The 13,110-nt window shown below is 41.4% G+C and overlaps 1 protein-coding gene across 6 annotated transcripts in view; it reads left to right on the top strand.

The window, feature by feature from the left end:
* Positions 1 to 13,110, top strand: part of DDX43 (DEAD-box helicase 43) — a 60,337-nt gene that overhangs the window by 29,382 nt on the left and 17,845 nt on the right. For 4 of the 6 annotated variants that reach the window (XM_039532268.1, XM_039532264.1, XM_039532263.1 and 1 more), the window contains exons 11-13: positions 285 to 362; positions 5,153 to 5,240; positions 9,192 to 9,319. In XM_039532268.1, the coding sequence (XP_039388202.1) occupies positions 285 to 362; positions 5,153 to 5,240; positions 9,192 to 9,319 (294 nt within the window). The remainder of the gene's footprint in view (positions 1 to 284; positions 363 to 5,152; positions 5,241 to 9,191; positions 9,320 to 13,110) is intronic. The other 2 variants (XM_039532269.1, XM_039532265.1) reach the window with 1 other exon arrangement.

The raw sequence follows: 13,110 nt of genomic DNA, 5'->3' as shown, positions 1-13,110 counted from the left end.
ACACAGTTCCAGCAGGGGTCGCACCAGTACCAAACATAGAGGTAAAATAACCTCTGAGATTCCATTCTTTATGCATCCCAGTATTGCATTAGCCCTTTAGTCACATCATTGCACTGTGAGCTCATGTTCAGCTGAATATCCACCATGAACTCCAATTTTTTTTGGAATTACTGATTCCAGGATAAAGTTCCCCATCCTGTAAGTACGGCCTACATTCTTTGTTCCTGGATATATACATTTGCATTTAGCCATCTTAAAACATTAATTTGTTTGCTTGATCCTAGCGTTCCAAGTGATCCAGATCGCTCTTTATCAGTGACCTGCCTTATTCATTATTTACCACTCCCCTGTTTGTGTCATCTGTAAGTGTTACCAATGATGATTTTGTTTTCTTGCCAGTCATTGACAAAAGAGTTAAATAGCATAGGAGCAAGTATGGGATCCCCTGTGGAACTCCACCAGAAACACACCTGGTTTCCCTTTCATAATTACATTTTGAGACTTTCAGCCAGCTTTTAATCCATTTCAAATGTGCAGTGTTAATTTTGTCTTTCTAGTTTTTAAACAAAATGTCATATGATACCAAGTCAAATACCTTATAGAATTTTAAGAATATTACGTCAACAGTATTACCTTTATCAAACTTGTAATCTCAAAAAAAAAAAAAAATCAGGTTAGCTTGACAGGATCTATTTTCCATAAATCCATGTTGATTGGCAGTAATTATTATATTATCCTCCTCCTTTTATTTTTTCTAATTGAGTCCCATATAAGACACTCCATTATTTTATCTGGGGTGATTGTCGGGCTGACAGGCCTACATTTACCTTGGTCATTCCATTTACCTTTTAAAAAGTGGCACAACATCTCTTCCAGTCTTCTGGAAATTCCCTGGTGCCCAAGATTTATTGAAAATCAACGTTCTTCTTCGAGTGATGGTCCCTATTGTATTCTGCTATGGGTTACGTATGCACACCCTACGTCTGGAGTCAAAGAATTTGAAAATAGCATCCGTTGGTCTGCACGTGCGCCTTGCTCCCCTCATTGCTCCAACAAAGGGGATAAAGGACAGGATGGTCTGACCACCTCTCCAATTCCTTCTCATCACTGCATGGTTCAGGTTGGAACCTTTAGTGTCCGCAGCTTTGGCTTCATTCTACAGAACAAGAATCATCTAATTGTGAAGAGTTTAATAGTTTTTAAAAGTTTTACTGTTTAGCATTAGATTAGTCTCCTGGGGGGAACAACCCCATCCCCCTCCAATGCCTCATTTGGGTACCGGACTGTGCCCAAGACTCCAAGCTTCTGACTCTGTGCTTCCTGCCTGCGATCCTTTTTGATCAGCGACAATCACCAGCCCCATCGCTGGAGATGTTTGAGGAGCAGGAGGCCAAACACACATTTCATCCTCCATCTCCAGTGGAGGTAGTTATGCCTCAACCCCTTCGATAGTTGATGACTTCTGTCAATTTCAAGACCTCATGAAGTGGGTAGCTGACACTATTCGGATTCCACTCAGAGGTCAAGGATTCACAGCATAAACTGTTGGATCTCCTGCAGTCAGTAACAACTCCAGGATGGCCTTACCCATTAATGAGGCATTACATTATCTTAGCCAATTCCAGTCTCAAACACCTGCTACTGTTCCACCAACATGTAATTTGTTCCCCCTAAAGACTCTGGGTTCTTTTGAGGTAAATGAGTGGGTAAGCAACACTAGTTTTTTTTTATCATATGGGGTAGAATTGGACAAAAGACTGGACCTTTGTGGATGGAAGCAAAGACTGAACTATCAGGATCATGGCCAAATATAATTTTACAAACTATTGTAGATTTAACTGCCTTTATTGAACATCTGCCACAGGAACATAGGAAGTAATTCTAGTCCATCACCTCAGAGGACCAATTATTGGCCAGGACTGCTCTTCACGTATCCTTGGATGCTGCAGATGCTGCTGCCAGGTACATCTCTGCGGCTGTAGTTACGCTAAGGGCATCATGGCTCCAACTCTGAGTTTCCAAGGGAAGTACAGAATACTATTGAAGATCTCCGCTCCGATGGTTGGAAGCTTTTCTCAGAGACTACCAACAAGTCCTTGTACACGCTGAAGGACTCTAGGGCTCCTTTGAGATCCCTGGGCATATACATACCTACAATAAGAGAAGATTTAGTAGGTCACCAACTACCCAGAGATTGCATCTTTCTAAATTCTCTGAATTCCATAGATCCACCAAAACCGCTAGAAAAAGACACACATTCCTGAGAGAGAGAGAGAGGGCCACTCATCTGCTCTGCATGACCACTCAGTCATCTTCAAAGCAACAGCTTTGATGGGTTGGTCAAGGGTTAATATCCTCCCACACCTCTGGTTTTACAGCTGTCCATTTGCTCACCTCCCCACCTTTGAAGACCCTCTTTCCTGTTTGAAACTTGATTGGCGTGGGATCCCTACAGACAAGTGGGTCATAGAGGCTATACCATTTTATATCACACTCTCCCTTCCAGCCCCCTTCTCTATCCCTCTTAACGGACCCCTCTCTTAAGCTTTTGAGATAAGTGAATATTCTCTTTGATTAGGAATGATAGAACTGGTTCCATCTCCTCACAAGGGCAAAGGGTTTTACTCAAGATATTTCCTTGTGCCAAAGAAGGGCAGAGTGTGGAGACTGATCTTGGATCTAAGACAAGTTTGTAAAGTCTCAAGCTTACAGTGATGACTCTGGCAGCTATAATTCCTTCACTGGAGGAAGGGGATTGGTTTTCAGGCCTCAACCTACAAGATTCCTATTTCCATATAAAGATACACCCATCCTGCAGGAATTACCTACATGTCATTATAGGCCAGGATCATTTCCAATACCAAGTGCTTCCCTTCAGCCTTTCTTTAACCCTAAGGGTGTTCTCAAAGGTTCTTACATGCAACAAGAAGCAATCCTAGTCTTCATGTACCTTCACAACTATCTACTCAAGGAACATTCCTACGAAGCAGTGCTGTCTTCCACTGACACAGCCTTTGATCTGTACCAGGAGTTGGATCTTCAGGAAAAGGTACAATAATCCATGTTAATTCCCTATACGGAAGATACAGTTTATAGGGGCATCACTGATAACCAGGACCTACCTTACTTTAGACAGATTCTTAACTCTGTCAAGTCTGGCACATGCAATTCAGGAGAGCACAATTAGGAACTGTCTTCAGCTCTAGAGACCCATGGCAGCTTGCACCTTTGCAACTGATCACACAAGGCTATGGCTCCTCTGCTTCCAGGGTTGGTTCAGAATGATCTGTTCTTGAAGTGATGGTCCCATGTGTATTCCACACCTGGGTGCACGTGTGCTTAGTTGAAAAGTTTTCTCCAAGCAGCGTCCATTGACCTGTACATTCTCAGTATGTCTCCTTGTGCTCCCGACCGAGGGTATGTGGGGTGGCGCAGCTTGATGTCACTCCAGTTCCCTCTTACCATCTCATGACCTGAGTCAAAACCCTTTTCCTCCTTCACTCTTCTTTCGATAAGAGAGTTGTTGTATAATTGTGTAAATAGATTGTTTGTTTTTCATAGTTTAGTATAGACCCTCCCCAGTTTGGGGGGACATCCCCTCGCTATCCAGGGACTATGCCTAGGATCCCAGGCATCAAGAATGGTCTCCTGCCCTCATTCCTTTTTCATCAGCATCGACCATCAACGGTACTTCTACTGTCTGGGCAAGGCGCACGTCTTGGTGAAGTGCGGCATCTGAAGTCCTTCCTGCCCAGAACTAGAGAGGCCCGTGAGCTCAACTCCACAAGTTCCTGAGGAAGAGGCACTAAGGCCCTGGATGCACTCTGATCCTGGCCAGGAGGACCCCGCCCCTCCTCCCCCCCACTGTATAGCAGCCTCTACTGACCAGTAGTGCCCCTCTAAGCATGAGCTATGGTGCAGAGCTGCCAGCCCCAAAGGCCTGCTACGAGATTAAGAAACACTCATAGGAATAAGAGCAGATTCCTGCATCGGACTGCTCCATATAGACACATACCCAACCTGGCATGGCTCAGAGAGGGAAAGATGTCGCTTGTGGATCCAGCGGAACTACCATCAAAGGCCCCCCGGCTGGAGGGTAAGGCAAAGAAGAAGCGGGATCCATCCCTACCACTTGGTGACCTTGGTACTGGGGGCATGTAGAACGTCCCTCTACAACTATAGTTCTGGATGCTCTGTTGCTTCTGTCTGACCAATATGCAGACCAGTTGGCTCTGACTACTGAACCAGGTACCTCTGAAGTCTCAGTGGGCACCCCATGGACTCAAGAACGTACAGAGACATTCCTGACACCAGAGAATGTGTTCCTGCCATATCTACAGTCTCTGCTCCTCTCAGGCCTATCTATTCTCCAGGACATCCCCACACCTGAGGATGAGCTGCTGCTCCTGCTGCAGGAGAGGGGTCTTCCCCATTCATTGGATTGGGGCCCACTGTTTCCGACAGAACCGTCATCCGACTCACAGGAGTCCCAGGACAGACAGCATCTCTACCGCTGCACAGGAGCCCAGAGAGACAGCCAAGGCACCCTTATCCACATCTATAACGTTTAGAAATTCCAAGAATGTTTTAGTCGTGGCAGCATGAGCCCCCCAGCATATGTCACTCCAATTGAAGTCCCTCATGATCACACTGTTGTTTTTTCCTGCACATTGTAGATAAGCATGTAAGGAAGTGTTCATCTTCCCTAGTGTGATTTTTGTGATCTGTAGCGGACACCAGCTAGTACCCCATCTTATGTTTTGTCTGTTAGGACATTGATTCAGAAGCCTTCAAGATGACTTTCTTCCGAGTTATCAGTGACTCGGAAACAGGTAATGCCATTTTTGACAGAGTGCCACTCCTCCTCCCCTTTTGCCCATTCAGTCCTTCCTAATAAGTTATAACCATTGATTTTAATATTTCAGTTGTATAAATCATCCCCCCCCCAGGTTTCAGTAATACCAACTGGATTGAATTTATGCTCAAATGAGCAATTCCAGTTTTTCTTATTAAGATTAGTACATATGCATGACAGCTATTGTGGGTGTAAGACCTTGCTGAAATGTATTGGGAATGTGGGATGGATGAGAGGAGCGTATTGAAGACCTCTTGCACTTTTAAAAATGTATTTTTTTTTCTTCCCTCCCACCAGTGCTACTTGGCCAGATGGTGTTCGCCGCCTTGCAAAATCGTATTTGAAAGATCCTATGATCGTATATGTCGGCACTCTTGATTTAGCGGTAGGTTGGGTTTTTTTATTTTTTTTTTAAGTTGCATTACTTTTTGTAGTTGCACATAACTTTGAATGTTTTGGAACATTCAGATAATACTTCATTTAGTTAAAAGCATAACCCAGTCTGGTCTTTCACAACATACTCCAAGTAGGCAGAAATCAGTGGTATTTTAAAAGCTTCAGTAAAAGCCCAGAGTGCATCTTAGAACTGTAAATGAAAAAGAACTTTGTGATAAGAATATGAGACATGCCAAAGAGCATTTAGTCTCAGCTTTTGTAATGGACAAATGATTAAATAAAATTTATGAAGTCTCTAAAGCATTGATTTGGTTAATAGTAAGGTATTTCTCCACCCATAAACAGACGACTTCAATAGTAAATATTTCATCCAAATCTACCTAATGGCCAAGGGCCCGTGTATAATATTATGTAGCCACACATTGCTATGTAAGTTCCCTTTTTGATTATGCTATATAACTTTCATCCAGAATTGAAGTTTTTGTGTTTAAAAAAAATTCTAGCTTTTTTGGTTACAAAAATGAACTTTAAAATGTGAAAATGATGTAAATGCATTGCTCGGAATATACAGACAACCTGTCATAGCTCTCAGAGGTGTAAAGTTTCCCCCTTATCTCTGTTTTTGTATTGACTTTGAAACCCAACAAATTTAAAAGTCAACTGCATGAGTGCTTATTTTAGCAGAAACATCAAACTGGAGTATTTAGACATATTTGGATGTAGCGTCAGATACTGGGTTGGGGTGAAATTTATTCAAGGAAGAAATTTATGTGCCATCTCCCTAAATGTGAAGTCACCTCTACCCCTGCCAAAAATCAAGAGGGAAAGATGCGCTATTTCCCTAATATCAAAAGCCTCAACTGGATGCCTCAAAAAAACCAACATTGTTTCCCGATGCCAAAAGGATTAATTACCCCTTATATAGTTGCTATATCTTCCAAAAGCTTCTACAATGCACTTTTAATTTTTGGACTGACTGGTTATAGATTGAAATAACATTGTACTGAAATGTTGTAGCAGCTAATGGTTTGTTGTTTTTTTTAACTCCTGTTTTATAACTTCACTATAACTAATAAGAAATTTGTTCGAAAGCATTTTACTCACAATTTTATATAGTATGGGTGTTCTGAAATTTATCAAACTTGCAAATAGTGCATATGCTGTTTCATCCCTGCTTCAGCCTGCATGCATTAGTGCCATAAAGAAATTAGTATTTCTCTTTTCACAACCAGTTTTGTTATTCTGACAGTGAGCATTACCTTCTGTAGATCAGACTGTAGGCAGGACCTGGATATTTTGTCTATCAGAACAAGACCTAGTTCAGTTCTTTATGTGATTCCACTAGTTCCCTCCTGCTTCCAGGCAGTTTTTTCAGCCCTCTTCCTTCTACAATTCAAAAAAGCTGTCATCCTCAGTGGTCTGCCAACTTTGTTTTGATGAGTAATGCCCCCTTTTATCTTTTAGAGGTTCAACAATGACAACTCAATGTCTGATCTCCGTGTAGCAGATTTTGCTCTCTAGTTACCATGTAAATATCATAATAGCACAGTCATAGGGTAAAAGGGAAAAAAAAAAGATTTGTCAATAAACCTTTATAATAAAGTAAAAATTTTGTATTACCACCTGCCTACCTTCTGGTTTGTTCGTCTTTCCCTGTCCTCTGTCGTTTGTGTGTGTGTGTGTTTGTGTGTGTTTTGTTTTAGTGTAATTAGTATTAGTCATGCCTATTGGCCCCCAAACAAGATTGGGACTTGCATGTGCTAGTCACTGTGCAAATACATATTAAGAAAAGTCCCTGCTTCAAAGAGCTAAGAATCCAAAGAGCTAATACAGAGAAAGGGAGAGAGTATTATCACTGCCAGTTTACAAGCAGAGAACTGAGTCACGGAGTTTAAGTGACTATAAACCTTTGGGCTAATCCACTAGCCCGATGAGATCATGCTCCAAACAACTTCACTATTTCAGTTCCTCTGCTCAGGACTTTTCTTAACTTAGAAAAAGACTTTAAAACAAAAGCTCCTCAGGGTATTCACTTAGGCCTGGGCTACACCGGGGAGGAGGGTATGGGGGTATCAGCGTAAAATACACAACTTCAGCTATGAGAATAGCATAGCTGAAGTTGATGTATCTTAAGTTGACTTACCTCGTGTCCTCACAGTGCGGGGTCGACTGCTGCCGCTCCCCTGTCGACTCCGCTTCCATCTCGTGCCGTGGTGGAGTACAGGAGTCAACGGCAGAGCAAGCGGGGATCGATTTATCACGTCTAAACTAGAAGCCACAAATCGATCCCCAATAGATCGATCACTACCCGCCGATTTGGCGCATAATGTAGACGTATCCTTAGTCCTTCTCTAGGGATTCGCAGCTCTTTGCAGATGTCTCCTATTCTGGTCCTTCTTTCTGATAAATGCAGAGAGATCCCTCCAGGGTCCTTCCTTTAACCCCTGTGTCTCTCCTGTCTGGTCTTTTGCTGAAGGAGCAGGAATTCCCTATATGAAATTTCCTGTAGGTACATGACTAGGGTGAAGCATGTGGCCTGCAACTACAGCTCCTAGTTTTACAGGGCCCACAACTGTAACAGGGGCAATAGGATGCATGCATGTTCCCAGAGGTCCAGTACCCTATTACATTGATTTGCTCAAGGTCATACAGGAAGTATGTGGCAGAAGTGGGAACTGAACATAGGTCTGAGTCCAAATCCAGTGTTTTAATCACAGGATTCTTTTCTCTTTGCCATGTCTTTTTTTTTTTCTTTTTTTTCAGTCCGTAGTATCTTTGGGTAGGGAATGTGCCTTTCCACTTGTATAGCAACTAGCACAATTTGGGTGCAACCAGAAACTACTAATAATTACAAAGGTAATGTGGCAATCACCACTTTTCATAGGGTTGATTGCCACATTACCTTTGTACAGGGGGGAGGGATAGCTCAGTGTTTTGAGCATTGGCCTGCTAAACCAAGGGTTGTGAGTTCAAATCCTTGAGAGGGCCTTTTAGGGAACCGGGGTTTTAAAAAAAAACTGGGGATTTGTCCTGCTTTGAGCAGGGGGTTAGATTAGATGATCTCCTGAGGTCCCTTCCAACCCTGATATTCTATGACAGGACATTCCTTCCCAAAGACAGCAGACTGGAATCTGTACTCTTAATGTTACCAAACTTCTATTGCATCTCTACAGGCCTCAGATATTCATCTCCTTTGCAAGAGCCTTTCTTGCTTGGAAAGTTAGCCTCCTAGACAATGGTCCCATATGGAGAAAGGGCTTAATGTCAGTACTACAGAAGAAATCATTTAGCGACTGTCTATGTGTTTGGCTTCCCTCTTAGACTCTAAATTTTGTGTTGAGCTATGGCTTATAAGGCAGTGGCCTGAAGACATGTTTGCCTAGCAGCGTGGACTACAGATGTGCAGATCAGCCACTTTATGGCAACTTCCATATTTGTTGGAGGAAAGTTATATTTTGTTTTTTGTTTTGTTTTTGAGTTAGTGAGCAGGTCTTTTCCCTCTCCTCTTCAGTCAAATGACACATAAAAGTCATCCTTTTGGAAATACTTTTTTCCCCCCCAAGATTCATCAGATGAGACAATTAGTCAAAAGGATGTTGAAACAATACAGAAGTAGATCTAGAGCAAACTGCTCCAGACTGCCTCTCACTAACAAGACATAAGCATGTGCCTGCCCTCTGAAGCTTACAGTTAATTTGCTTCTTCCCAGTTCTGCTTAGAGAAGAATAGCAAACTTATCTTTCTAGAGTTTGACATAATCACCTCATAGGAAAATAGACTATTTAAGAGTCTCTCTTGGTGTCATTTATTGACAAAATCAAATATATCCGTTTTGAAGTCAGTGGCCTGAGGTATTGTAATGTGAGAATTAATTAACTGGACTGAAATAATTTTGTTCAGATTTTGTTTTTACTTACCATCAGTTTTTCATATTTCACAGGCAGTAAATACAGTAGAGCAGAAAGTTGTTATTATCCCAGAAGAAGAAAAGAGAGCTTTTACACGCTACTTCATTGATACTCTGAAGCCTAAGGATAAAGTCATCATATTTGTGGGAAAGAAACTTACGTATGTAATTGTTTAACCAATATTACATTTGTCTAGTTTGCTGTCAACTCATTATTTAGAAATTAATCAGTTATTCTCAGATCAAAATTACTAACTATGACACTCAATTACTTTCAACCACATTGTAGTGTTAATATTGACTTACTGTATTTCACCAGCACTATACATGACCATTATATTTTACGCAAGTTCTCTAGTATCATAAAACTAATATGCATTGGAATGTGTCTGCACTGTGTTTACTTAAAACGGGCTTTAAGATTTTCTATACTCTTCACCAGCAGTTCCCGTCAGGCCACACTTGCACACGCCCCTTTGTGACACTATACGTGGAACGTACACATAGCACTGTAAGGTCTGACTGTCCCCAGTTCTTTCTCTACTGTCTTTGGTCTGGGATGGAATCTGCTAGCAGAGCCCGCTTTTCCTAAGGTTCATCTTTGAGTGATTACTCATGTCCATTCAACTTAGGTGTGCATGCTCGCCATGCACCAGTGCCGGAATCTTTCCTGAACTCACTCAAAATCCTATCTCTTTTTGTTAATAAACTTAAATCAACCAAGTGCTGTTTGAATTGAAGTGATTGTTAACTCAAGTTAAAGTATTGAGCTGTGTAGTTTGTCTCTCTACAAGACTGAACAAACCTTATTTTTCTGAATGGTCCAGGAACATAAAAACGGCCATACTGGGTCAGACGAAAGGTCATCAAGCCCAGTATGCTGTCCTTTGAGAGTGGCCAATGGCAGGTGCCTCAGAGGGAATGAACAGACACACAATCCCAGCTTCTGGCAAACAGAGGCTAGGAACACCATTCCTGCCCATCCTGGCCAATAGCCATTGATGGACCTATCTTTCATGAATCTATTTAGCTCCCTTTTCAACCTCGTTATAGTATTGCCTTTCACAACACCCTCTGGCAAGGAGTTCCAGAGGTTGACAGTGCATTTCATGAAAAAATACTTTTCTTGTTTGTTTTAAACCTGCTACCTTTTAATTTCTTTGGTGGCCCCTTGTTCTTGTATTATGAGGAGGAGTAAATAACACTTATTTACTTTCTCTATACCACTCATGATTTTGTAGATCTCAATCATATCCCCCCTTAGTCGCCTCTTTTCCAATCTGAAAAGTCCCAGTCTTATTAATCTCTCCTCATTCTATACCCCTAATCATTTTTGTTGCCCTTTTCTGAACCTTTTCCAATTCCAGTGTATCTTTTTTTTTTGAGATGGGGCAACCACATCTGCATGCAGTATTCAAGGTGTGGGCGTCCCATGGATTTATATAGAGGCACTATGATATTTTCTGTCTTAAATTATCTATCCCTTTCTTGATGATTCCCAACATTCTGTTTGCTTTTTTGTCTGCTGCTGCACATTGAGTGGATGATTTCAGAGAACTATCCACAATAACTCCAAGATCTTTCTTGAGTGGTAACAGCTAATTTAGACCCCATCATCATATATGTGTAGTTAGGATTCTTTTCCAATGTGCATTACTTTGTATTTATCAACATTAAATTTAATCTGCCGTTTTGTTGCCTAGTCACCCAGTTTTGTGAGATCCTTTTGTAGCTCTTCGCAGTCTGCCTGGGACTTAACTATCTTGAGTAGTTTTGTATCAGAGGGGTAGCCGTGTTAGTCTGGATCTGTTAGTCTTAGTTGCTCGAATAGTTTTGTATCATCTGCAAATTTTGCCACCTCACTGTTTACCCCTTTTTCCAGATCGTTTATGAATATATTAAATAGGACTGGGCCCAGTACAGATCCCTATATTTACCTCTCTCCATTCTGAAAACTGATCATTTATTCCTACTCTGTTTCCTACCTTTTAACCAGTTACCAATCCATGAGAGAACCTTCCCTCTTATCCCATGACGGCTTATTTTGCTTAAGAGCCTTTAGTGAGGGACCAAAACTCCAATACACTATATCCACTGGATCTCCTTTGTCCATATGCTTGTTGACTCCCTCAAAGAATTCTAGTAGATTGGTGAGGCATGATTTCCCTTTACAAACCATGTTGACTATTTCCCAACAAATTATGTTCATCTATGTGTCTGACAATTTTGTTCTTTACTATAGTTTCAACCAGTTTGCCCGGTACTGAAGTGAGCCTTACTGGCCTGTAGTTACCAGGATCACCTTTTTAAAAATTTGCATCACATTAGCTATCCTCCAGTCATTTGGTACAGAAGCTGATTTAAATGATAGTAGTCCTGCAATTTCACATTTGAGTTCCTTCAGAACTCTTGGGTGAATACCAGCAGGTCCTGGAGACTTATTGCTGTTTAGTTTACCAATTTTGTTCCAAAACCTTCTCTAATGACACCTCAATTTGGGACAGTTCCTCAGATCTGTCGCCCAAAAAGAATGGCTAAGTTTGGGGAATTTCCCTCACATCCTCAACAGTGAAGATCAATGCAAAGAATTCATGTAGTTTCTCCACAATGGCCTTATCATCTTTGAGTGCTCCTTTAGCATCTTGATCGTCCAGTGACCCCACTGGTTAGTTAGCAGACTTTCTGCTTCTGATATATTTAAAACAAATTTTGCTATTACTTTTGGAGTCTTTGGCTAGCTGTTCCTCAAATTCTTTTTTGGTCTTTCTAATTATATTTTTATACTTCATTTGCCAGAGTTTATGCTCTTTTCTATTTTCCTTATTAGGATTTATCTTCCACTTTTTAAAGGATGCCTTTTTGCCTCTCACTGCTTCTTTTACTTTGTTGTTTAACCATGGTGGCTCTTTTTTGGATCTCTTACTGTGTTTTTCAAATTGGGGTATACATTTAAGTTGAGCCTCTATTATGGTGTCTTTAAAGTTTCCGTGCAGCTTGCAGGGATTTTACTTTTGGTACTGTACCTTTTTAATTTCTGTTTCACTAACCTCATTTTTGTGTAGTTCCCCTTTCTGAAACTAAATGCTACAATGTTGGGCCACTGTGGAGGTTTCCCCACCACAGGGATGTTAAATTTAATTATATTATGGTCACTATTACCAAGGAAAGGGTTGGACATTGCAAACCACATGGTTTTGGGAAAATTCAGCACAAGGGAGTGTTGGGCTCATTTTTCCAATCATAACCAAGGCTGGTAGAGACCGGAGTGTGGTTGTGGTATAACAAGTGGGTTGCTGGAGTCAGAGCTGCGAAACCAGGGTGGTTTATCACATAGCTACTCATTGCATGCTTGTGTGCTGTGTGGGAGCGTCCAGATAAGGGAGGTACAGCTGTGGAGCGTTTTAAGGCACTTATATTTTCAAGGCAAGTGATGACACAACCCCTCAGTGGACAAGGTTACACCCCAGAACATGACAATGAATGACAACTATTTACGTGTTGTAGCATGTAACACCCAAGACTACTATAACAAAATTAATGAAAAATGTTTCTCTTCATGTTATGTGCATTGACAGCATTTTCTAGATGCAGTGAAAATGACTATGGTCAGTTTTCTATTAGGCTAAATCTTTTACAGAATAATAGGGGAGAGGAATATTTTCAGGCATCAGAATATGTGGTTGTTAAATTACTAATTGACTGGACTCTGCCGGGCAAAATAGTTGAAACTACTTCTAAATTTTTTAATTAAAATAGATCTCAAATTGATATACCTCCTAAAACAGTGGTCCCCAACCTTTTCGAAGGACCGTGGTGGTGGTGGAGCACCTGCCGAAATGGCGCCAAATTTCTGCGGCATTTCGGCGGCAACGCCTCTCGATGACGTCGCTTGTCGGCAGCAAGTGATGTCATTGACAGGCATCGCTGCTGAAATGCCGCCGAAATTCGGGGG

The sequence above is a fragment of the Mauremys reevesii genome, linkage group 3 (genome assembly GCF_016161935.1).
Source record: "Mauremys reevesii isolate NIE-2019 linkage group 3, ASM1616193v1, whole genome shotgun sequence".
Taxonomy (NCBI): domain Eukaryota; kingdom Metazoa; phylum Chordata; order Testudines; family Geoemydidae; genus Mauremys; species Mauremys reevesii.
The sequence above is the reverse complement of the archived record's forward strand: the minus strand, read 5'-3'. Positions and strand labels throughout refer to the sequence as shown.